The 26361-nt window shown below is 45.8% G+C and overlaps 1 protein-coding gene across 14 annotated transcripts in view; it reads left to right on the plus strand.

The window, feature by feature from the left end:
- TBX4 (T-box transcription factor 4) overlaps nt 1-26361 on the plus strand; it is a 133373-nt gene that overhangs the window by 11611 nt on the left and 95401 nt on the right. For 12 of the 14 annotated variants that reach the window (XM_081172081.1, XM_081172086.1, XM_081172095.1 and 9 more), the window contains one exon: nt 15135-15204. Coding sequence is in view for 13 of the 14 variants with exons in the window: in XM_081172086.1 (XP_081028212.1) it covers nt 15135-15204 (70 nt within the window). In the remaining variant the exon portion in view is untranslated. Of the gene's footprint in view, nt 1-13556; nt 13721-14317; nt 14709-15134; nt 15205-26361 lie in introns of those variants that run through there. The other 2 variants (XM_081172075.1, XM_081172079.1) reach the window with 2 other exon arrangements.

The following is a 26361-nucleotide window of genomic DNA, read 5'->3' on the forward strand; positions in this document are numbered from 1 at the left end:
CTATTTGTCTGTTTCTCCTTCCCAAAAGGCTTGAGCAAGCGAGTGAGTTTGGCGCAGGGTTGGCTGCAGACTCCTTGGCACCGCAGCTCTGATTGCTTTGGGTAACCTTTCCCCCTTTTTCCTTCTGGAAGCTTCTTGTGAAGGTTTATGCGGTGTTTTTAACAGGAGAGGTGGGGAAGAGTCCATCTCCACCTCCTCCAACCAATTAAATCGGCAAATGCATGGAAATCTGGCCAGCGTTTCCAAATCTGCAGGATTTCTGGGAATTCCGCTGGTCAAGGTGAAGTTTACAAGCATGCACCCCTTTTTCCAGACCCAACACGGGTTCCCTGCCCTTTTAAAGCTCGGATCCACAGCCCCCTACTCTTTGGCCCTTATTTCTCACTGTACCTGTGACCTTCTCACCTCTGTGCCTATTAACCGTAGCTGCTTAAAACTCCCCGCTTTCCTTAAATTGCTCTGCCCGCTGTCTCTTGCTGCTATCTGGCCTGATCCAGCATCCCACTTATTATGTGTGGGATGAACAGATGACTAACCGAAAGGTGTATGAAAATCTGAAATCATACCAGGATGAACGTTCATTGTCACATTTATTTGCCTGTTTGTGCTCCTGATATGCTTACTGTTTCAATATTTTGCATTTGTTCATTAGCAGTTTGTTTGCCACCTCAGGGGTTTATGAACGGGAAAAGCTTGGGTGCTAATATTTTGATAAACAGTGCAAATAATCAAGGAAACAGATGTTAAGAGGATATTTTGAAGCAGGCAGGGGGTAGGAAAAGTCCAGAAACAGACCTCACTTCTGGCATCTCAGGTGGAAAAACCTCCTGCTGTCTTGTTGCTTTTCATGGACCAAAGCACCACGTAAACAGCAGGATCTGATGTGGAAAAGCAGGAACTTGAGGATGTTACTTCCCCAAGAGAGTTGAGTTCTTCTGGCAGAGAATCACAGAAGAAGCTTGTTCAGGCGTGAGTGGGGGGAGCAGTATTCACCCTTTCACTCATCTCCTGCTAGTCTGGCTCCCCCCTCCCTTTCTTGCACTCAGAATGGTCAAAGGTGGTCCACAAGATCCTCAGTCTCAGGCCAAAACCCTGAGCTCTGGGAGCTCTCTGTCTTCCAGACCTTCATGTGAAGGGTCGTAGCTCAGTGGTGGAGTATCTGCTTTGCATGTAGAAGGTCCCAGGTTCAATCCCTAACAGCATCACCAGGTAGGGCTGGGGAAAGTCTCCCTGTCTGAAATCTGGCTGCCAGTTAGTATAGATAATATTGAGATAGATGGACCAGTGGTCTGACTCAGTGTTAAGGCAGCTTCCTATGTCCATCCGCTCTTCACTCACTGCCGTTCCTCCAAAATGCCACTTTTAATGCACAAGTAAAAAGCATCAGCAGATTAAGAAAGCATGTAGGGGGGAAAACACTGAAGTGAGAACCTCACTGCTAAAACAGCTCAGCACTGGATGGTGGTCTATTAGGGGAAATTGCACACTGCCCCACCAAGCACAGTCTGCCCTCAGCCAGCCTTCTTCTGCCTGTCTTCTTACTTAATGACCAGTCCAGGAGGCAGCACTGGCTGCCAGTTTCCTCCTCCTTAGTCTCAGTGTTGCCCTTGTAGAACTCAGGAGGAAGGAGGACAGAACTAGAAATAGTTGGCTTCACCTGTCATTATCTCTGGCGCCATCTGCTGTTGGGCTCCCAGCCTAGCCTATCGTCCTACCAGTCCCAAGGAGAAGGGGAAGAGGAAGAAGTCAACACCTTCTTCAACAAATGGTTTTCTCCTGGGACCACAACAACATAGAAGTGCTTAGCATTTCTAGGTAAGAGAATCAGAATGCAGTTGATGTAAAAATCCTTTCCTTATCTGAGATCATGGAGAGCTGCAATAACAACAACAACAACAACAACAATGTGTATGTATGCTGCCCATCTGACTGGGTTGCACCAGCCACTCTTAGCAGATTCCAATAAATTATAAAACCACAGTAAAACATCAAACATTAAAAGCTTCCCTATACAGGGCTGCCTTCATATGTCTTCTAAAAGTCAGATAGTTGTTTATTTCCTTGACTTCTGACGGGAGGGCTTTCCACAGGGCGGCCATCATTACTGAGAAGGCCTTCTGCCTGGTCCCCTGTAACCACACTTCTCACAATGAGGGAACCACCAGAAGGTCCTCGGAGCTGGAATTTGGTGTCCAGGCTGAACGATGGGTGTGCAGATGTTCCTTCAGTCAGAGTAGACATTACTGGGCAAGGTGGACAATGGATTATGAGGCAGAGGGCAGTGTTTTGCACGCAGAAGGCCCCAAGTCAATCCCTGGCATCTCCACTTTAAAAGATTAGGTTGCATGTGATGGGAAATATGGCAAATGAAAGATCTAAAAGTGGGAGTGGACTGAGGGAGATGGAGCCTCATTTTCTCAGGTGCCTGCTGTCTTCTGATCTATCCATGATATAATTAGATCTGCCAATGTTTATTTCTGGAGCCCAGATATTCTTCAGGAAAAAGAACAAGAACTGTTATTTCCAGCAGCTGGTGGGAAGATGGTGGATGAAGTATTTGAAACTGGAGATGGGTTGGATGAGGTAGAGCCTCATTTCCCCAGCTGCTTGTTGTGGCTGTTAACTTCCAGTGTATCCACAAAATAACTGAATCTGCCAACATTTCTTTCTGAAGTCCAAATACTGGATGGGGGCACCAGCTAATGGGAAGATTGTGGATAAAACATCTAAATCTTGGAGTAGGTTGGGGGAGACTCATCTCCCAGTTGCCTGTTGTTACTGCTACTATCTGATAACTAAATCTGCTAGTGTTTCTTTCTGAAGCCGAACTATTGGTCGGGTGGTGGTGGTGGGAAGAAGAGTTCCTGCCAGCACCTGTGTTCTGGATTGTGTGTCCCTCTTCCTCCAAGCAGTGGGTGCCATCACTAACACCTTTGGCAGTGCACATGGCTGCTGTGAATCTTCAGCAGCTGGAGGTGTTGATGACAGCATCCCTTCTTCTATGGGAAACAGGGCTCTGTTCTGTCTTGGCAGGTAACTGGAGGAGGAAGAGGAGGAGGAGGGTGGGGAAAATGACTTTAAAAGATTGTGTGCTTTCAGCATATATCAGCATTCCTAAACTGGAAAGTCACAAGGAAAGATCCTATTGGAAAAGGGTTGTGGAAAAGGGAAAATAATTAAATAAGATTTAATTGCACAACCTGAATTTCTAGGTTTGCAGCTGGATCCCACCCACAAAATAGTGACAGTCTAGAAGTAGCCTGGGTTTGTCTTCTCAGTAGACATCCTCTGTCAATGTGGTTCATTGATATAGACTGCAACCTTGTCCGTAAGAAGCCATTTGATTTGATTGACATCCTATGCCCTTTTAAAATGTGTTTTTTGGGGGGTGTTATTGGGTTGTTTTAAATTTGATTATGTATTTTGTAGTTTTATATTTTGATTTTCTTCTGTGAACTGCCCTGAGACCTCTGGGTATGGGGCGGTATATAACTAATAACAACAATAATAATAATTATAATAGTCAAAAAATAGAATAGACCTTTTTTTTAAAAAAAGGCCCTCCACCCCTTATTGAGCAGCTTTAAAGTGGGTTCTATATTAAACCAAATTATTTCAACAAACCGCGTTCTGATAAATTCAACTCACTTTACAATGTATATAATCTCTGTAAACATTCTTCTGCAGTGTTTATACAGTCAGAACTAGGTAGAAAGAAAACTCTTAGCAAAATGAAATATCTATGAGGCTGAAAAGATTAAGGATTTTTTTATGATCTTAAATTCTCTGCTACGATTCTGTAGTAGAGAGAAAATGCATTTGTTCCCAAGGATCTCCTTTCTCCTAAAGGTGAGGAACCTCAGGCTTGGAGGATGAATGTGGCCCTCCAGGCCTCTCCATCCAGCCCTTGGAACTCATCCCAAGCTATTCCGGTCACTGCTCCTGCTTTGTGCCTTTCTCTAGTGCCTTTGCCAGGCTGGCATGTGTCCTTCAGTTGTGGCAACGCCTCTTGCTTGCCTGGATGTAGAGAGATGTATGTGATGTGATGTGATGTATAAACCTCTGATTTTTGCTCTGTTGGGATATTACCTACTGTGAAAGGTAAACGTCATATTGCTTTTGCCTCTGGCCCTGCCCAACTTTGGCAAATGGCCCCTGAAAGGTTGCCTTTGAAGGAATGTGGCCCTTTGGCTGGAAGAAAAACATGTTCTCTCCCCCGCCCCCGTCCTAAAGTTCATTTAAGCATTTATTAAATCAAGGATGCAACCTTTATCTAAGAGCAAGCATCTCAGGCCACCATAGGAGTCAACATACCTAGGACTGCACTGATAGACTGACTGGGGCGACCTTATGCATATTGTGAAAAAATTGAAAGGCATCACCACCCCAAAAAAAAACAACAACCCCAAAGAGGATATAGATTTGCATTCCTAGCATGTGTATGCTTATCTGTAGATGCAGTTTTAGAAAGGATGGGTGTAATTTAAATAGATCCGCCCTGGCCAACCTGTACAGTTATGGACTTAGAGACCTCTGGTCACAACCCCCACATTCCACCACTGTATATATGCTGCAGCATCAAGTGATGTTATTTAGGATCCAGTAGACCCATGCACTGCTGTCAGGGAACTGCCATCAGAGCATCAGGTGGTGGAGGGACTCAGGCAGGATGAAAGAGACTCAACTGCTGAAGCAGGGACCAGCAGGGGGAGGAGTGGGTCTCTGAGGGAATGCGAGCAGGAGGGAGGGCTCAGGGAGGCTTCCAGCGAGAACAGTGGGGAGGTATCGGAGTCTCCCATAGGGAGACCCATACCTCGCAGGAAACTGTCACGCCGTGAGTCCAGGAGACGCGTTTCCGTTAAGGAACTTCTTTGTTGGAAACGCTTCCGCAGACAGCCACTGTCGGACTCTACTAGTGACTAGAGCAGACATGTCTGAGGAGCTCCGTCACACACGGAGGTTTGTGGGGGCGCACAAACTCTGAGGGAGCACGTTTTCACGCACAAGCAGCTAATCAAACCCTCACAGCAGTCCGACAGTCTTTGTACGCTGCCTGTGCAAGAGAAGGCATCATGAGCGAACCAACCGGAACCGGAGGAGCAGGGGCTGGAGCTGGTCCAAGCTTGGAAGATAGATACCGAGCGTTGGAGGTTCAACTGGCCCTGCAGACGGCGAGGCTGGAGGAGAGAAGGGCTCAGGATGCAGACAAGAAGGGGAGAGCCACTCAATTCCCCAGAAAGGTACCAGGATTGGTGCAGAAATTTGGGGGGGACCCCAAGGACTACCATGCTTTTAGGACAGAGATGCAATATGCCCTTAATGTGCAGTTCGATGAGTTCCCTGATGAGGAATCGCGAGTTGCTTTTGTAATTGGGCATCTTGAGAAAGGGGCTAGAGACTGGGTGCGACCCCTAATGGCAACGCACAATGACATACTAAAGGACACAATGAAGTTCTTTCGTGCAATGGATATCATGTTTTCCAGCGATATTGAGGAAGGGGTGGTGCGCAGACAGCTAATGGCTTGTAAGCAGGGGAGTCGATCTGTCCGTGAATATTGGACTGAGTTTACCATGCTGATTCACAGACTGAGTTGGGATTTATCGGCGGCACCCGTTCAAATGCTATTTGAAGAAGGTCTTTCTTCGGGGGTGAAAGACGAGCTGGCACGGAGCCCCAGGGCGGAGTCTATGGATCAGCTGACCAAATCTGCGCTGACCATAGGAGCGCGGCAGGAGGCAAGAGCCTTGGAGAGGCGGGAAGGGAGAGGGGAACGTTGGAAGGAGTTCCGCATTCCAGACATTCCTGAGCCAGCTTTCCCGCCGGCAGAGCCGATGGAAATCGGAACAGCGCGCGCGCGCGCATTTTCAAAAACCAGCGAGGGAGCTAAGAAGGAGGGAAAGGGCCCTCGGAAATGCTATCTCTGCCAACAGCCAGGCCACTTTGCCAGAGTCTGCCCCCAGAGGAAGGAATGGCAAGGGATGGTGGGAGCTGTTGAGGGGGGAGAAGAAGGGGGAGCGGAGCAGGTAAAAGCCAACGCCTGGTTGCCACAATTGGGGCACTGCAGCCAGGCCAAAGAGCAGTGAAAGTGCCCGTGCCAGAAGCTCCTCGACCTGCTCTAGTGATTGAAGTGTCGCTAGAGCTGCAGAATGGGCACCCCCTAAAAATAAAGGCGCTATTGGACTCAGGCAGCTCCTGCAATTTTATGAGCAAGGAGTTTGTTGCTGAACACCAGATACAGACCATCCCTTTAAGCAACCCCCTGCAGGTGACCACGATTGATGGCAGGGAGTTGTTGGGAGGAGGAGTCCGCTTGCAGACTGTCCCAATGATAATGAGGGTGGCAAGGCACACAGAACTGATAGCGTTTAATGTGGCCACCCTGGGAGGCGCTCCCATTATTTTGGGAATGAGCTGGCTAGCTCTACATGATCCGCTGGTTGGCTGGCATCAAAGAGTGGTGTCCTTTGGTTCAGCACATTGCCTAGAACACTGCAAAGGGGAGAAGGGTTCAGTAGGGGCCCAAGCCACCCTAGCAGGGACTGAAGTAATGGGGAAGGTGAAGGTACCACCACAGTATGCAGATCTCAGCGACGTGTTCAGCGAGAAGGAAGCTGACCAACTACCACCTCATAGACCCTTTGATTGTCAGATCAATTTACTCCCTGGAGCACAGCTTCCCGTGGGCAAGTTGTATGCCATGTCAGACAGGGAAATGCAGGAGTTGCGAGGGTTCATTGACAAGAACCTGAAGAGAGGCTTCATCAGAGAGTCCAAAGCAGCAGGGGGGAGCCCAGTGTTCTTTGTGGACAAAAAAAATGCGGACAAGCCGAGACTTGTATGTGATTTTAGGCGGCTGAATGCAGTGACTGAACCGGTGGCGTTCCCTATGCCCAGAATTGATGATATTTTGACCATGGTGAGGAAGGGAAAGATTTTCACAAAGCTGGATCTAAGGGGGGCGTACAACCTGATACGCATAAGGAAAGGGGATGAATGGAAAACCACCATGTTTACCCCTTTGGGGGCGTTTGAATACCTCGTTATGCCATTTGGATTACAAGCAGGCTCCGCGTGTTTTCAATCTTTTATGAACCACGTGCTGGGCCCTTTGCTCTACAAGAATTGCGTTGCCTTTCTAGATGATGTGTTGGTGTATTCTGAGAATGAGGAGCAACATGTGAGAGACGTCAGAGAAGTGTTGAGCAGACTGCAAGCCAACAGGCTGTGGGTCAAACTGGAGAAGTGTCGGTTCCATACCAAGGAGGTGGAATTCCTGGGGTACCGCCTGTCAGACAAGGGATTGGCCATGGATCCCGGCAAGGTACAGGCAGTGCTGGAATGGAAAACACCCAAAACCAAGAAGGATGTGCAGAGGTTCCTAGGGTTTGGAAACTTTTATCGTAAGTTCATCCGCAACTTCGCCCATCTGACGGCGCCCATCACTGACTGTCTCAGCAGTAAGAAGAAGTTTGTATGGACGGCGGAGGCGGGGCGAGCGTTTGAGGAACTGAAAAGGGCCTTCGCCTCTGAAGAACAACTTCTGCATGTGGATTTACGAAAGAAGCTAAGGGTTGAAACAGACGCATCTGACAGAGCCATAGGGGCGGTGCTTCTTCTGCAGCCGGGGAAGGAGGAGTCGGAGTGGCGTCCGTGTGCCTTCTTCTCGCGGAAGCTGAACAAATCCGAGAGGAACTACACGGTGTACGACCGAGAACTGCTTGCTATTCATGAGGCGTTCCGGAGATGGAGGCATCTGCTAGTTGGTGCACAACATAAAGTGCAAGTGTGCACGGACCATAAAAATCTAGAGTACTGGAGAACGGCGCGAGTGCTCAACCAAAGGCAGTTGAGATGGGCCCAAGAGTTCTCCAAATTTAACTTTGAGATTTGTTATGTGCCAGGCCCAGAGAATGTTAGGGCGGACGCTCTCTCACGCAAGCCTGAATATTTGGAGGGGGAGGGAGCACCCGAAGAAACCCATATCATTCCAGAGGACCGCTGGGTGTGTGGGGCGACTTTGGTGGGGCAAAGGGAATTGGTAGAGGGTACGGTGCAGGATGCATACGCCCAGGGGAAACTCAGGGATCTCAGAGGGGAGGAAGACAAACCCGGTGGTTTTGAGGAGAGAAATGGGGCATTGTATTATAAGGGAGCGTTATATATACCTGAAGGGGAATTGAGGGAGAAAGTACTCAAGCAGCTGCACGATAGCCCCACAGCAGGGCACTTTGGGCAACACAAAACCATGTGGCTGGTTACCAGGGAATTTTGGTGGCCCAAGGTCAGGGAAGATGTGCGGGAGTATGTGAGAGGGTGTGAACAATGCCAAAGAGCCAAGGGGGAGAGGCAGGCGCCGGCTGGTTTATTAGAACCACTGCCCACACCTGAGAGACCGTGGGAAGCAGTGGCAATAGATTTCATGACTGATCTGCCAAGGTCTAGAGGGAAAACAGCCATCATGGTTGTAGTAGACCTGTTAACTAAAATGGCCCACTTCATAGCCTGCTCACATGCGGTTACAGCAGAAGAAACCGCCAAATTGTTTGTAGAGAATGTGTTTAGGTTGCATGGCGCCCCCTTGAGGGTGGTTTCAGACCGAGGGAAACAATTTACTTCCAGGTTCTGGAGGAAGCTCATGAGCTTACTGCATGTAGAGGTTAATTTCTCGACGGCCCGTCATCCTGAAACCAACGGGCAGGCGGAAAGAGCAAATGGGGTTCTCCAACAATATTTGAGGTGTTATGTTAATGACAGAGAGAATGATTGGGTGGAGAAGCTGGCGTTGGCAGAATTTGCCTACAACAATGCAGAGAACGTGTCCACGGGGATGAGCCCCTTTTTGGCTAATCACGGGTGCCATCCCAGAGCCTTCCCAGGGGGGGAGGGGGAGAACTGGAGCGTTCCAGCTGCAGAACAGTTCGTGGAAGAAATGGAAGCGATCCATCGCCAGCTCCAACTCAACTTAAACAGGGCTAAGGAGGAATATAAGAGGCAAGCAGACAAAAACAGAAGGGAAGGTGAAAGCATCAGGGTGGGGGACCAGGTGTGGCTGTCAACCCAAGGGTTGCCATTCAAAGGAGGTTGTAAGAAATTAAGACCCAAAAGGCTGGGTCCGTTTGAAGTCATACAGCAGGTCAATCCAGTGGCTTTCAGGCTCCGGTTACCGAACCACATGAAGCTGCACCCAGTTTTTCACAGGTCGTTGCTGTCACCGTATAGAGGAGACAGTGAGGGGAGGGTCACTAGGGGACCAGCAATGGAGGAGAAGGAACACAGCTACCATGTAGCGGAGATCCTCGATTCCAGGTGGAAGGGAGATCAAGTAGAGTATTTGGTAATGTGGGAAGGGGAACCGGAGTCGGAAAACACCTGGGTTAGGGCAGAGGATGTCAATGACGAGGTTTTAATAGAGACTTTTCATCAGAGGTTCCCACGTAAACCTCAGCCTGTAGCGAGGTTCCGAAGGGAATACTTTGCCACCACCGACGAGGAAGAGGAGTTGGAGGGGTTCCCAGATTCTGAAGAGGAGGAGGATTCAGCTGGCCAGGACGACGATCGATGGAGAGAATTGTTCGAGACGTCAGAAGATGAGGAAGATTCGTTTCGGGGTTTTAGCCCTTCACCTCCCAGGGGGGAGGAATTGGGAGGGGGTGAGGGGGGCCCTGGAGGGGAGGTGGATGTCAGGGAACTGCCATCAGAGCATCAGGTGGTGGAGGGACTCAGGCAGGATGAAAGAGACTCAACTGCTGAAGCAGGGACCAGCAGGGGGAGGAGTGGGTCTCTGAGGGAATGCGAGCAGGAGGGAGGGCTCAGGGAGGCTTCCAGCGAGAACAGTGGGGAGGTATCGGAGTCTCCCATAGGGAGACCCATACCTCGCAGGAAACTGTCACGCCGTGAGTCCAGGAGACGCGTTTCCGTTAAGGAACTTCTTTGTTGGAAACGCTTCCGCAGACAGCCACTGTCGGACTCTACTAGTGACTAGAGCAGACATGTCTGAGGAGCTCCGTCACACACGGAGGTTTGTGGGGGCGCACAAACTCTGAGGGAGCACGTTTTCACGCACAAGCAGCTAATCAAACCCTCACAACTGCTAAATTCCCGATTGCTGCAATTCAGCCTAATAAGGTCCCACATGAAAGTGTGTTGCCCCAGAACTGTTTAAAAGACACTCCAATTGGTGGGCAACTGTCCTTACTGAACTGCTTGCTGAGATCAATCCGACTGCCTGAGTTTTATCTTTCTTTTAAAAAGAGTAACCCCTCTCTTCCCCATCATTAGATACCAGTTAGTCTGCTGGATATCTCTTCCAAAATATACGCCACTTCTCTCTCTCTCTTTTTTACTTAACAAGCTGCAGGATCTCTTCAGGATTTTCTAGGCTGTATCCATGTATTAACACACATCATCAGAAAGCTAACAATATGGAGTTAATGTCTTTGGGCCCACATGGAATTGCTCTTACAGAACTGCTATGCCCTCTGCCTTTCTGGAAAGGCCACTATAAAAATGTACCCTTGGAAGAGTGTTTCTGTCCATTTTGTAAAATGAGTATATGCAGAGATGTTCACAACACACCCAGTTGTCCTCTATAGAAAGATCTCTGTGAAGAACATCTTTCTGAGTTTAGCCACAGGAAGAATTTTGTTATACCAAGTAAATTTGCTTGTATGTTTTTTTTTTTACATTTAGGCAAGGAAAACTATGCATTGGCAGCTAGGAAATTAAGTAACAGATTTGTGGATCAGTTCTGAATACCTTTTATCTTTGTTTTGGTTTATAGCTAGACAATTGCTGCTGCTATTACTGTTTTTATCTGGTCAAACCGCTTCAGGCTTGCATGTTGGGACACTCATCTTGGGGGCAGGGGTGAGGAGAGAAATCTAGATAGAAAATTAGCATGTAAAATTAAAGGATGCATACAACCTTAACTGCTTCACATAGGATTTTGCTAAGTAAAGACAGTTATTTTGTGCTCCCCATGGGCGAACATTCAGACACGATACTACATTCCACCTGCATCCTGGAATGGCACAGTCCAGGAAGAGGTTTGCCATGTAACACTGTTGAATCTATAAAGTAGCTCCATGAGCAGTTTGGAGGGGATGGAGGGATCTGCATGGTCAGAAGCCTCTGAGTGACTGTAGCGCCACCCATTCCTCTAGCTGCTACAAGCACCTTCCATCTAGGGAACAGCAAGCAAGACTTGGAACTTAGGATCATTTCACACGAGGCACCTGTGAATGAATCTCCACATGATTAAAAATCTCCTGGTGATTGCAGAAGTTTATTGGTTCTCATGGCTGCTATACCTATCCACGAAAAAGCCCCTCTTAGCACCAGTGACCACTCGCTCACCCTCCATCAGCGCTTGGTTTTTTGTTTCAAGTGAGGAAGTCACTGTGATTTTATTTTGGGCTTGTTCTGATTTTAAACGTGAAGCAGCCTGAAATCTGTATGATTGAAATAAGTTTAAAAATAATAGCTATATCCTTTACATCTAAATATTTGAACAACATTTTATGGCGTCGTTTTAAATCAGATACCTACACTGTTGGAAATTGGTTTGGGGGTGGGAATGAAATTCCACCAGGGTGTACTGTGAAATGAACATGTATATCTGGCAAACTCTGAAATGTCTTATAAAATATACCAACAGGCAACCATGTTAAAGTACACCATATATTGGGTACATAAATTCTTTCTTCTTCTTTGGTTTATGGCCAATGTTTTTTAAAATATTATTTTTCTCATTGGCTACCATGTGGTGGAGAATGATCTGGAAACCATTATGAGAATATATATATATATATATATATATATATATATATATATATATATATACACACACACACACACACACACATACATGCATACATACACACATAATCTCGGGGGAACATGTTTGGGTGAGCATATAGAGAAGCCAAACAATGAACATAAGAGGAGTCCTGAAGAATTATGCTAAAGGCCAATCTGGTCCATCCTGTTCTTGCAAAATTGCCAGTTGATGGGAAGACCACAAGCAAGATTTTGTGGGCCACCTGGGCCCGCAAGTCAGTTTTACTAGGAAACCGGAGGTGAAACTAACCCCTTTCCAGCCCTGGGAGGAGCGCAGGGAGCATTCGCACAACACACCTACACACTACTACTACTACTACTACTACTAAACACTGCAGCCAACACACTAATGTGTCATGACACACAGTTTGGAAAGATCTGAGTTAATCCTATGCACGTTCTGTAAATCTTGTAAAATGTTTTGTTTAGCCCAAGGGCCACATTCCCTTGTGGGAAACCTTCCAGGGGCCACATGTCAGTGGTGGGCAGGGCCGGAGGCAAAAGTGTTTATAACTTATGCTTTTGTACAAGATGCAGCATTCGAGGCACACAAACCAAACACACACATTATTTCAATTCAAGGACACATTCCAGCCAGGCAAAAGCTCTCAAGGAAGGCATAGAGCAGGGCTGGTGAGGGAGATGTCCTAGGGGAGAGTCCTGGGGGGCAGATATAGAGGCCTGGAGGGCTGCATTTGGCCCAGGGGCTGAGGTACTCTGCCCCTGCTGTAAATAAATAAATAAATTTACTTGGAAGCAAGTCCCATGGTGTTCAATGGGACTTACTTCCTGCTAAGTGTGCTTGAGGTTGCCACTTAAATGTTGCTAAGGGGTTAACTCCCCACCCCACCCCACCCCACCCCCCACACTCCCTGAAACTTTTGAAGACATGTACAAAAATATTAATCCAGTTGCCTGCAGGATTCTCTGAAATTGGAATTTACTGCGATAATCAAAACGTATGTTTTTGGATCAACACGACAACCTTTCTTCAAATACCCCCACCCCACCCCCTTGAACAGGCCGTCTAAAAGGGCATCCATAGTCAAATCCATCATATTTATTACATTTAATCAAAATTTGATTTTGGTTAAATTTATTCCATATGCATTGTGCATGACGTGTTCCCATTTCAAGTCCTGAAACACAGCTCTATAAATATCTCCCTGTTAAGTGGCAGCTACGATGGATCAGATACTTGGCCATTGAACACTAATATGTTCAGGGCCAAAGAAAAGAGCCAGCCTGGTAAAACGCCTAGAGTATTGGGCCTTGGGGAACCTGGGTTCAAATCTCTGTGAAACTCAGTGGATGACCTCAGGCCAACCAATATATGTCTTACCTAACCTCCTTCAGGAGGTGGTGGCCTTTCATTCATTGGAGGTTTTAAAGCAGAAGTTGGATGGCCATCTGTCAAGGATGCTTTAGTCGAGATTCCTGCATTGCAGGGGGTTGGACTAGATGACCCTTGGTCCCTTCCAACTCTACAATTTTATTATTCTACCTCGCAGGGTCATTGTGAAGATAAAATGGGATAGTCCCTATGTGTGCAAGCCCCAGCACTTGGGAGGAAGTTACCTCAGATTAACAAAAAGCTGAACTCTACATCATCATAAAATTGTTATACCAGGAATGGAGAACCAGTGGTCTTCTCAATGTTTCAGGACTACAACTCCCATCAGCCCCAACTAGGATGGCTTATGGCCAGAGATTATGGCAGCAATAGTCCAGCAACATTTGGTGGGGAAGGTGGTTCCCCACCTTTAACAAACTACACTTCCCAGGATTCTTTGGAGGAAGCCAAAGTGGTATGATACTGATTTAAATGTATGATGCGGATGAGGCCAACTCCTATCATCTTTAGCCAGCATGGCCAATGGTAACGAATTATGGGAGTTGTAGTCCGCAACATCCAAAAAGCACAGCATTGGTTACCCTTGGCCTAGGGCAGGTTTCCTCAAACTCAGCCCTCCAGATGTTTTTGAGACTACAATTCCCATCATCCCTGACCACTGGTCCTGCTAGCTAGAGATCATGGGAGTTGTAGGTCAAAAACATCTGGAGGGCCGAGGTTGAGGAAGCCTGCCCTAGGGCCTACTCAAAATACTGTAGTTTCTGAGGGTCTAACAAATTTCCTTCAAGTGTCCTTATTTCTTCTCAGAGAACTGCAATTCCCAGTGTCTCTAAGGGAAAGAGTAAAAAAAAGAGGGACTATGAAACCAGTCAGGGCTGAGCTCAATACATTTTGCTGCCTGAGGCAGTAAAGCAAACACAGCATACACCGTTGGTTAAGAGGCCTAGTGCCCAGGCTGGTGAGGTAATTTTGGCACCTGAGGCAGAAAGTCCAATAAGGACCTCTCCTCCTTCCCTGGCAATAATAAAAAATAGAACTTTTAATTCAGCAGCTAACAATTTGCTGCCACTTTATAACAAGCCCAGTCCTGCTTAACAGCAGCACAGGCGACCTGAAGCCATTTTACAGGTGGAGGTGTTGCTCTGTCCTTAAGGCAGGACCGCAGGCCTGAAATGTGGCCTTTGGGTCTCTTCCTTAGACCGCACATCCTCCTCAGCCACATGCCTCACCCTCCTTGATTGTTTTTCCCTGGCTGGAATGTGACCTTGAACTCTGATAATGCTCCCTGCTTGCATGGATGGAGGGTAGAAAAGGATGTGTGAAGGATCTAGCCTTCCTTAAATAGTCAAAATCCATATTTGCCTGCAGTTGCCTCTGGGGAAAAACTTGCCAAGGCTGAAAAAGATTCCTTATAACCTACCTGCCTTAAGGTATGGGCTGAAGGTGCACAAGGCCCCTACCAGATGAAGTGAGGCAGGTGTGCGTAATTGCAGAAGATGCGAAATGTCAACAGGTGTGTGGATCTTAGCATCAAAAGTACTTAATTGATAGAAAGGAGAGAACCTCACAGGCTCTGAGGGGCTGAGTTAAGTAACCAAGGTGAGGACATACTCTAGAAAGAGATGAGAGCAGATACAATTTATATGAAGGCCAGGGTTGACAAGAGCTTTTTACGTTGCCAACTGTGTCTGGCTACTTTTAAATTATTAGCTGGTGGGGGTGGGTGACTGTTTTAAAATGGTCTTGTTTGGCTTGAGATGTTCTTAATGGTTTTAAAATGTTGTTTTTGTTTTATTTTTAATTGTATTACTTTACTGCTTTGTTTGCTGCCTTGGGTTCCTTTGGGAGGGTTTTAAATTAATAAAATTAAATAGAAATTTAACTGATAAAAAGATATCCACATTTAAAAAATAATAATCTATTTTTTTTACTAATTTAGCTGCTCTACCACTGGAAGGGTGAAAATGGTGGAAGACACTCCCATAGATGACTCCACAGCCCGGATAAATGTAAGTGTCCTTTGTGGCTGCTGCCTGTATTTCACCTTGCAGACCTTTCTCCCCAGAGTAAAAACTACGTATCATATGCAAGCATGCGTACTGAAATAGTTTTTATGCTGTAACTCTCTCTCTCTCTCTCTCTCTCTCTCTCTCTCTCTCTCTCTCTCTTAAACACACTTTGCCCCAGTTGTGGGCAACCAACACTTCTGTAACCTCATGCTGGGAAATGGTAGCTAGGACATGCACTTATGGAACTTGCACCCACAAGAGGCAGTGTTGGCCACCAACATGGCTTTAAAAGAGCATTAGACCAATTCATGGAGGATGAGGCTATGAACAGCTACTAGCCACAATGGCTATGTTCTACATCTACAGTGGTGCCCCGCAAGACGAATGCCTTGCAAGACAGAAAACCCACTAGATGAAAGGGTTTTCCATTTTTCAATGCGCTTCGCAGGACAAATTTCCCTATGGGCTTGCTTCGCAAGACAAAAATGTCTTGCGAGTCTTGAGATTTTTTTTCGCTCCCCCCCTTTTTCTAAGCCGCTAAGCCTTTAATAGCCTTTTAGCAGCTAAGCTGCTAAGCCTTTAATAGCCGCTAAACCGCTAATAGCGCTAATCCGCTAAGCCGCTAATAGGGTTGCTTCACAAGACGAAAAAACCGCTAGACGAAGATACTCACGGAACGGATTAATTTCGTCTTGCGAGGCACCACTGTACCTCCAATGTCAGAGCTATTGTGCTCCTGAATACCATGGGAACTTCAAGCAGGCAGAGTGCTACTGCTCCCATGTCCACCTTGCAGGCTTCCCATAGGCATCAGGGTGGACAGGATACTGGACCAGATGGGCCAGTGACCTGATCCAGCAGGCCTGTCTTATGTTCTTATGTGACAATGTACTGTATTGGTTAAGGTTTTTGGACTAGGACCTGGAAGACTTGGGTTCAAATCTCCACTCGGCTATGAAGTTCACTGGCTTACTTTGAGCCAGTTGATGGCTGTATTTATGTATGTTTTAATGCACCCAAAGCTTTTCCTATACTGCAGCACAGAAAGAGTGCGGTAAAGAAGGCCTGAGATATTATTGTGTCTGATGCAGAGCAGCAAAAGGATACCCCCACACACCCAAAGTCTGCCCAAATATTTTGGTGCCTGAAGCAGAAAAGCCTACAAGCAACCTCTTCCCAAGCCCCCACAGAAATGAAATGAAATTCCAGAAATAATATATTAGATAGCTATCAGTTTGGTGCCTTCTCATGACACCCCAAAAACAGCTGTGTCAACCAGTTGTGGTTGGTGTCATGGTTGGAAGTCCCTCTTCAAGACACGGAGTTTGGATAAGGGATGGGGGCAAAATTTGATTGTTTGCATTTTAAGGGGAACCCACCTAGTTCATGCTTTCCAAGGCAACACACAAACCAAAAACGTGAGAAATTTGTAATTGCCTGAATTTTGCAATGCAACTCTCCAGCCAAGTAATGTTCACAAGGCATATGTTAGTGAAAATGACATACAAAAATGTGTATATTGGGGGAAGCTGCTTTGCAAAAATATGTGTTTGCAGAAATCACATGCAAATATGCGTATATTAGGATCGATTAATAGTAAAATACTGGTGACTTTTATTGCTGATTTTAAATTAAAAATAATTGCAAACTGATATGGAAATGTGGAGAAGCCGAGTTTAAGCTTTTATAAATGAGAAATCTAAATTGGCAGATTGCCTCATCCCTAGCATGCACCTTTGCCCTTTTGGATGGTCAACACCTGCTTTCCAAAATTAATTCTGCTCCTTGTAAGAAGCTCTGCATTGAGTTGCTAAATGAAGAGAGAACAGCTAGTATTTTTAAGGCATTGTTTTCAGCTGTAGCTGTAGATTTCCAGTAGCAAATGTGGGGTGGGGAGAGAGGATATGAAGTTGTTTTATCAGGTTCGAGCCTGCAGCTTATGGAACGTTATGGATTTCTTTTGCATTGTCTCCTGAGGATTCTCCAAGATTAAAAAGTAAGGTACTGTGCATCCGGTTTGGCTACAAACTGACTGGGGAAAGCACTTGTGTGCTAATAGGAAAAACACAAGCCTTATTTTTTTCACCTGAAGGCAGTACATTATAGAGGAAAAATAACAACTCACCCTGTGTGATTTAGATAAAAAATATATATATTTAAAAACTCTAGCATAGGATCTCTAGCCAGAGATGACCCTACTACAAGGTGGAGTGAGCTATCCTGTGGCTCTGGTGGGAGACTTTGGGGATGCAACTGAAAGCTGTTGTAGCTAACCTTTTCTAATCCAAGGAGCCCAGGTCAAACTCTGTGGAGGGCCAATTGCCGAAATGCACATGACCGAAGTGTAAAAGTGTGGCTGAAGTCAAAGTCAAACTGAATGTCTTAATATTGCATATGGTTAAGGGCCATATTAAGAGAAGGGCTGTAGCTCAGTGGTAAAGTGTCTGTTTTGCATGCGGAAAGCCCCAGTTTCAGTTCCAGGGCTGGGAGAAGATTCCTGTATGAATCTGAGTTCACCTGGGCACAGTCTTGTCCCTGTCCCCACCCCAAGTAGGGTGAGATGCACTGTATTTGTATTTCACCTGAGAGCAAGTGTGCTATAATGGTTAGAACATCACACTCTAACCTGGGAGACCTGGGGCTCAAATTGCCACTTTGCTATGAAGCTCACTTGGTGACCTTGGGCTAGTCACTGCCTCTCCGCTTAACCTAACTCACAGGTTAGTTGTGGGTATTTAAATCAGTAGGGGGACAACCTTGAGCTCTTTGGAGAAAAAGGTGGGATATAAATGCAACAAATAATGACTATACAGTACTTTAAATTACTGTATTATTTCTAAATACGCATCTATGCATTGAAATTAGCAAATGCAAACTTTTGGTCCCTTCTTTTGGAGCCGAGGAGTGATGATGCACACCATCCTACTCTTCCTGTCGCTGAGGAGAGTGTTCCATAAGTGGGGAGCCATAACCTCCCTCTTGTGCATAGGTGCCACTATTTTGGTTACATAAGGAACAGAATGCACAGATTGAACATCTGAAGTAGAATCAGTGCTCCCCCCAGGGGGTACTCAAGGGTACGCAGTACTGGCACCTCTTTTTGTTGTTGTTAAAAAGTGTGGCACTTAAAGTAACAACTTAATAGTGAGTACTGCCACCTTTTTCTAGGGGGAAAAAAGCACTGGAAAGAATGGTGATAAAAAATAAGCATACTGCAAGTATTCAGGCTCCTATCCTGGCTCTGGTGACATGTGAGCCAGGATGGATGGGTGGACCCATCAATTTTGGTCCTCCCAGTCTCTCATATTTCCAATCTTAAAATCAGTTCTCCACATTTCTGCAGCAATTCACAATTATTACTTTTATTATTAAATAAAATTCTCCTGAAAATGTCAGCATTTTTGTGTAAATTTCTACTAATAAAACACATTTCTGTATGCAATTTCCCCTAATACAATGGATTTTTGTTTTTGCACAAATACGTGCATTTTTATGCACACTTTGCCGTAGTATATACATTTTTGTACACATTACTTGATTGGAGAACCACATTGCATATTATGTCGGATATTGCAAATTTGGTAGGTTCTGAGTCAAATTTCTCCCCCATCCCTACCTGTGACAGATGTTGGGGGAATGCTGCAGAATTGTGACAGAGTTTCTTCTGTATTTAGTGAAGTGTGTGTGCACATGTTGGGGTCTGGCTCAAGCCAGCTGAATATGTACAACTGGGGCTTTGGGGAATTAAATTGAAAAGGTACAAGGTGAGGTGTAGAAATCATGACGTGTGAAGCGAAATGGGAAGCTCCTGCTTTGGCGGGGAGTTGCCACAACCGCTTCAAGGTGTTCCTGAACCTGTCATCAGGCTGTTGGGCCTCCTTTCCAAAGGTAAATAAGCCACATAGTAAGAGTGTCCGCAGCTGACATTCACCGGGGATACCAGCTGAGGCCGAAAGGAAGAGGGCATGCATTGGCTGAAGGAACCAGCATATATGGCAGTTTGACGCCAGTGCAGTGTGGAGTGTTTACCTTAACAACTAAGGAATTATGACTAATAATCTGAGGATCAGCAGAAAGGGGACATAAGAGACGTTCAGGCAAAACACATGCAAAAAAAAGAACAGCCATCCCAACTGGTTCCCACCAGATGTTGTTGGACTCCAGTTCCCCTCAATCCAGCCAGCATAGCTAATGGTCAGGGATGATGGGAGTTGTAGTCCAAAACAGAGGGCACCAGGTTGAGGAAAGCCTTGGTTATTAACAGTTCGGGAAACACTGGTTTAGAACTTTTTTTAAAAAATGCAAAGCAGCCTAGGAAAGGCTAATCGACACTTGCAAGAGGCCTTTAAGCTGCATTTTCAGTCCTAGCAAAGGAAACTGTTTTTTTGTGCTGGAGGTGGGGAAGGAATTGCATGAAATGTCTGTTTAGTTTGAATTTCGTATTCCTCGTAATTAACATCATTCCGTCTGATTAGTTGCCAACAAGCTGTTGCAGCAGCTGCTTAATTTCCCAGATCTTTATGGCGACCCTGGCAAGAACATGTGGGATCAGGTGTTCCCCCTAATTGGGAGTGATCTTTTGCTGAATTTAGCCAAACGCTCTTTGACATTTCACCCTGTTGGGGTCTTGTAAAAGTAAACTCCCGTTAACTTCACTGGGAGGAGATCTGGGAGATATGGAATAAGTTTTAGGGAAACTGCTTTTGTGCTGATAAGGATGTAGAGAGAGCTGCTTTGAGGGTGGCACTCGATGTTAAGGAGAGATGTGAAGGTAGTGTCATGTGGCTTGCTTTTTCTCCCTCCTCCAAATAACGCCTCATTCAGGAGTGCAGAACCTTAGACCTGGGTACCAAGTGTGAACAGATAAAGGTGAACTTGGCTAATTTGGACTTTCTGAATACAACACGCTAACTGAAACTCAACCATCCATTGAGAAGTCCACTTCTCCAAATACGTCATAGGACGTATGGAAGTTGGAAGGACATAGGAGTTGGAAGGAACATATTTTTCCTGTTTCTAAAAAACTAGTATGAAGTGGAAGTCAAATCAAGGCTGCATCATAACAACAGCACCAGGAATATTAGTGTCTGTAGCAAGGAAAACTATATCTTCTCCTTGTAGTGTCTTAATTCTGGTGAACGTCATGACCTGAGACCCACTGGGGTTAGCACAGCACAGTGGCGTAGCGTGGGGGGTGCAGGGGGGGCCGGCCGCACCGGGCGCAACATCTGGGGGTTAGAGTTAGGGGGCGCAAATCCACAGGTTAGGGGGCACAAATTACTTGCCTTGCCCCGGGTGCTGACAACCCACGCTACGCCACTGGCACAGCAGGCAGACATTTCTGATCATACATTTCTTTCACAGCACTAATATTTCTGTTTTGAGTTAGCTGTAAGTTATTGTTCTTAGAAACTATTGGCAGCTAGCAGGACACCAAAGAGAGCTTGTGCCAATTAGGAACTCAGAGAAGCTGCTGAGTTCCTTCAGGCTAACTGGAAGGTGAACTATGGCTTCGTAGAAAGGCAGAGTACCCCTATGCCGACATGTTGATGTCACTCCGCTTACACAGAACATGTTTCTGATACCTGAGAGGTACAACTCAGGAATACCATATCTGAGTGTTACAATTCAGAGGTTTCATCCTGCTAAGTGTTGAGTCTGCAGAAACACGTTCCCACAGCTAAACTGCAAGATGTATCTAGGGCTGGATCTAGACACATTAAAAAAAAAAGTGTTTCAGGAAAACGCGTTGTAAACTTCATTATGGGAAATTACGTTGGCGAAAGACAGGACTCCACAGTGCCATCTGGTGTCAGTTTTATAACACATATAAAACTAATGTAGCTGAGTCCCATGATCGCTTAGGTCGCTAAGATGTGTCCATAGTTGCAACTGCAAGGCCAGTTACGCCTAGCAGGCCTAAATTTGAGATAAGGGCCTAGTTTTGCCCCTGCCCGTGGGAAGTGTTGTAGCAGTTTGACGACTCACTTTTGTGGACACTGGGCTGGGCAGTGAGGTGTGGCCTGGCTCCCAAGCCCAGACAGGCCACGAGAGGACTATGTGAGGGGGCTATGAGCTGGCGGAAAGAGGGGAGGAAATTAAAAAGGGGGTAAAAGAAGAGGCGGCAGGCAGGCTTGTCTCGTTGATGGTTGAGTGTGTGAAAATGATACACACAAAAATAAGGAGAACCAGCCAGGGAAGAAAGTGGGGTGGGGGAGTTGAAAAGGCTCATTCCCTCTACCACAACCAGTGCCAATCCCCATCAAAATACATTTTTATTGCATTTTATTTACAGTGGTACCTCGCAAGACGAATGCCTCGCAAGACAAAAAACTCGCTAGACAAAAGGGTTTTTTGTTTTTTGAGTTGCTTCGCAAGACGATTTTCCCTATGGGCTTGCTTCGCAAGACAGAAACGTCTTTCAAGTTTGTTTCCTTTTTCTTAACACCATTAATACAGTTGTGACTTGACTTCGAGGAGCAACTCATAGAACGCGGTGTGGTAGCCTTTTTTGAGGTTTTTAAAGACTTTGGTATTTTTGAAGCTGTTCCAAAACTTTCCCGACACCGTGCTTCGCAAGACGAAAAAAATCGCAAGACGACAAAACTCGCGGAACAAATTAATTTCGTCTTGCGAGGCACCACTGTATATGTATATTTACTGGGCTATCTAGATAGAGCAGTCAAGTCCCAACATTTCCTGTTTGCTAGAATGGGCACAGAGAGGTATGTGGCTCCAGCAGGGAGGACTTCCTGTCAAACCTGCAGGAGCTACCTCCCCCTGGGTGCGACCATGTAGAGATGGGTGTGACCCAAATAAAAGGACTGATTGTGTTGCCAATTCTCTCTCTTGATCTTTTGCTCTCTTGATGTCCTTTCTTCACCTGCTCTTTGCCTGCCCATGGCTCATCCATAGCAAAGAATGTAGGCCCATGTTGTAAGTCTGAGACTTAGCTCAGACTTCTCTCATACCCTCCAACATTTCTCCAATGAAAATAAGGATGTCTTCTTCTTCTTCCCCACCACCCAGCTGACTGTGATGCTCCAACCACTGGGCGGCTTTCAACATATATAAAAACTTAATAAAACTATACACGGCAGTCTTCAGATAACTTCTGACTATTGCATAGTTACATATCTCCTTGGCTTCCTGGGTTGTATAACTCAGTACCCTCCAACATTTCTCCAATGAAAATAGGGATGTCCTAAGCAAAAAGCGGGATATTCTGGGACCAGATCAGAAACCAGGATGGCTTCTGTAAATCCAGGACTGTCCCTGGAAAATAGAGACACTTGGTGGGTCTGTCTTTTCTTCAATATAATCTACAAATGCGCCAAGGCATCCTGGATTGCTTCATTAAAAGGCTGAAACCAGCTAACTAACAGCTTCCTATTTGCTGCAAAGGAATGTGTTCTGATCTATGCTCACTCACGTGAGTAAGGAAGCATAATACACATTCCTACATATTTTCCCTCTAAATAGGCCAGGAACAGAACTGCATCATTTTGAAAAGTTCAAAAACTGGTTTTGCATAGCTGTATTTTCAAATACTGAATTCCTCAAGCATTGCTACATACAAACAAACCTATTTTTAAGACAAAGCCGAATCCTGGCCTGGTCAGCGATGAGCTAATATGTGTGTATGTGAACCAGCTTGCAAAATAGCTCTTATTTTAGGGCTGTAATATTATTTGTGACATATATTCTTGCGCATCCAACAAGTCCTCTGATCTTAAAATTGAAAAGAGAGAGGCTCAGAGTTAAACTAAGGGATTGTGTATGATAAAACACAGAGGCCTATTTGTTAAATGGCTTTGTCTTATGAAACCAACCCCCCCCCCCGTCTGTCCGCCCGCCATATTCTTGGTTTTCCCATTACCAGTTTTATTGGGTTTTCTGTCGGAAAAAGATGTCATCTGAAGCTTGTAGCTGAATGCTGACTTAGATAGTATTCTGTGCAACACACACACACACCTCCAAACAACCCAGCGTCTTTTGAGTGTGTGTGCGCGCATGCATGTGTGTGTGTAAAACCCTCTGATGCATAAGCAATGTGGCTCCCTTCCCAGTTAGCGCTGTGGGGCGGAGAGGTCTTTGTCTTTCGGATGCTTCTCTCACACTCTTCCGTCACCTGACCACAGCAGAGGTGTGAGGGAGGAAGCAAACTGTGTTCCACCTACTGATGCCAAAATATTTCTCTCTCCCCCCGCACCGCCCCCTTCTTTTTATAGCTAAAGGAAGATGCATCTGAGTTTCCTAAGTTTAGGTTGTTTCTTTTTAATGGAAGAGTTGGATTATTTTCGCCATATCTGGCCTTCTGCAGTTGTAATTTGGGGAAATCAGGTTTTATTTGGGGGGTGCACTTTTCATATACCGCCTGTTTCTTGAGAATCCCCACTATTTTGATCCATTTTATTTTTAAGCAGTCCTGGTGACCAGCCTGGTGCCTTCCATATGATTTTGGACTGTAACTCCAATCGACTTCAGCCACAGCCTCTGGCCTGATCCAACAGGGCTCTTCTTCATGTCTTACGATGATTGTTCTCATCCCATTTAATTAATAATTTTATTACGGCCGTAGGCCCATACAGATAAAAACAAGACATAAATACAGTGGTGCCCCGCAAGACGAATGCCTCGCAAGACAAAAAACTCGCTAGACGAAAGGTTTTTTCATTCGCGATTTGCCTCGCAAGACGAATTCCCCTATGGGCTTGCTTCGCAAGACGAAAACGTCTTGCGACTTTGTTAAACCGTTTAAACCGTGCTTCGCAAGAAGAAAAATTCGTTAGACGGCAAAAATTGCGGAACGAATTAATTTCGTCTTGCGGGGCACCACTGTAACAGCTTGTGCACGTGGGAAAAAACAGCCGCTAAAACACTACTATAACAATAAAATACTATAAGATGGAATGGCATACTACGCCTTAATTAGCTTGTGGTGCTCCTTGGCAACGCTTTTGGGTAAGGACAGCGACCAGGAACCTAGCCACTTTCAGGGTCGTATGGGTATCCTTATCCTGCAAGATTTGGGCAAGGTGGAATTTTGGTGGGGTACCCTCTAGTTTCTGTATGATTGATCCCAACAAATTTGCCCGTGGCACATTGAATAAGGGGCAAGTGAACATAATGTGCTGAAGCGACTCCGGCGTCTCCTTATCACATTCGCACATGGCGGAGGCTTGGCCCTTTGAGAATCTATGTCTCAGGACATTGGAGGGAAAAACGTTAAACCTCGCTTTGGTGAAGGCCAGCCTATGGGCAACAGTCGAAAGGGAGGAGAGGTATGATGGAACGCAGTAAGTTAAAGTGATACCAATGTTCTGGGGCGAACAAACACCTCCCCCCAGCGTATAATTTCGCTGTAAATCGATGTCATCCAGTCTTTGGCGGATCAGTCTTTGAGCAGTGATTTGATTCTCATCCCATTGCTGTGGGAAATCTCCACAATGCCATGAATCAAATTTTTAAATTCTACTAAGCTCCGCCACAATATTGGTGGGAAGGGCAGATTTGCAGGTGGCTGCAAGGGACAGGAGAAACCACAGAAAGTTGCCTTTCTTCCTGCCCCATGGTGGATATTGCCCATTTATTTATTTTGCCCAAGCCTAGCCACTCAGCTATCTTAGTAACACACACACAAACACACACACACACACACACAAACCATGTTTAAAATGTGTTATAACACCGACACCAAATGGTGCTGTTGGAGTTCCATCTTTCAGCAACTTGATTTCCCGTTATGAGATTTACAGTGCGTTTTCCTGAAACTTCTTTTGATGTGTCTAGATCCAGCCTAAGAGAAAAGTGTTGCATGAAGTTGGGACTTTGTCCTTCTGTCTTTAACCCTAGCTGAGTAAGGGGTTTCATTTTAACGAAGGCTTCCATTTTAAAGAACTCTACCATGTTTCTAACCATATCAAATAATTCCTACGCAATTCTTGCATCTCTGAGCCCCAGTGCTCCTACCCGCTGGCTGCCTATTCTTATGAACAATTAAATGGGCCTATGTACAAATTAATGTGCATGTCAAAAGCACAAATCCTACTCCACTCCACAGGTAACTGTTGGCTCCTGTGTCAGTTTAAAGTCCACATAGTTATTTCTTTATTAACATTTATTTATTTTGAGTTTTATTTTGCAGGTTGTAGGTGCCACTTGGGACGCGGGTGGCGCTGTGCGTTAAAACCACAGAGCCTAGGACTTGCCGATCAGAAGGTCGGTGGTTCAAATCCCCGCGACGGGGTGAGCTCCTGTTGCTCGGTCCCAGCTCCTGCCCACCTAGCAGTTCGAAAGCACATCAAAGTGCAAGTAGATAAATAGGTACCGCTCTGGCGGGAAGGTAAACGGCGTTTCTGTGCTCTGCTCTGGTTCGCCAGAAGCAGCTTAGTCATGCTGGCCACATGACCCGGAAGCTGTACGCCAGCCAATAAAGCGAGATGAGCACCGTAACCCCAGAGTCGGCCACAACCGGACCTAATGGTCAGGGGTCCCTTTACCTTTACCTTTACCTAGGTGCCACTTAATCTGAGCGATTTAGATAAAAGTCATTTTACCCATTGCAAGAAATTACCATGGCAGTGTTCAACATAGTACTTCAAGTCAATCCACTGAAATATGCTTAACAGCACAGAAATACCACCAACGGTACCAAAAAGGACTGATAATAGTATTAGAACACTGAAATATCATAGAAACGTATGAAGCCATATTACACTGAGTCCATCTAGCTCAGTAATGTCCACACTGACTGGCAGCAGCTCCCCAGGGTTTCAGGCAGGCGTCCCTTACCAGTCCTACCTGGAGATGCCAGGAAGGATCATGGGCCTTTATACCTTTGATGCGGACTCTTGCTTTTAAAAGGGTGACATTTACATATGGTCATCAAAAGGAGAATGTTCATATGCCTCAGAGGCAGCACTTTTTATTCCCACTTCATGTGTGACCAGGACATTGAACCCTGAAGCAACTTCACAGAGTAAGGCCGAGTGAGGCCTGCCTTCAATTGAAGATTCCTCCGACTGCAAGGGACTTAGATTATTGTTCACTGGCAGGTTGACATACAATATTATAAACTGCACTTCCTGTGACTGAGAAGTACTTAACCTTGAGGCTTCCCAGGGCTTCCTCCTGACTTACGATGTCCTTTTTATA

The sequence above is a fragment of the Podarcis bocagei genome (genome assembly GCF_964188305.1).
Source record: "Podarcis bocagei genome assembly, chromosome: 15".
Classification (NCBI taxonomy): Eukaryota; Metazoa; Chordata; class Lepidosauria; order Squamata; family Lacertidae; genus Podarcis; species Podarcis bocagei.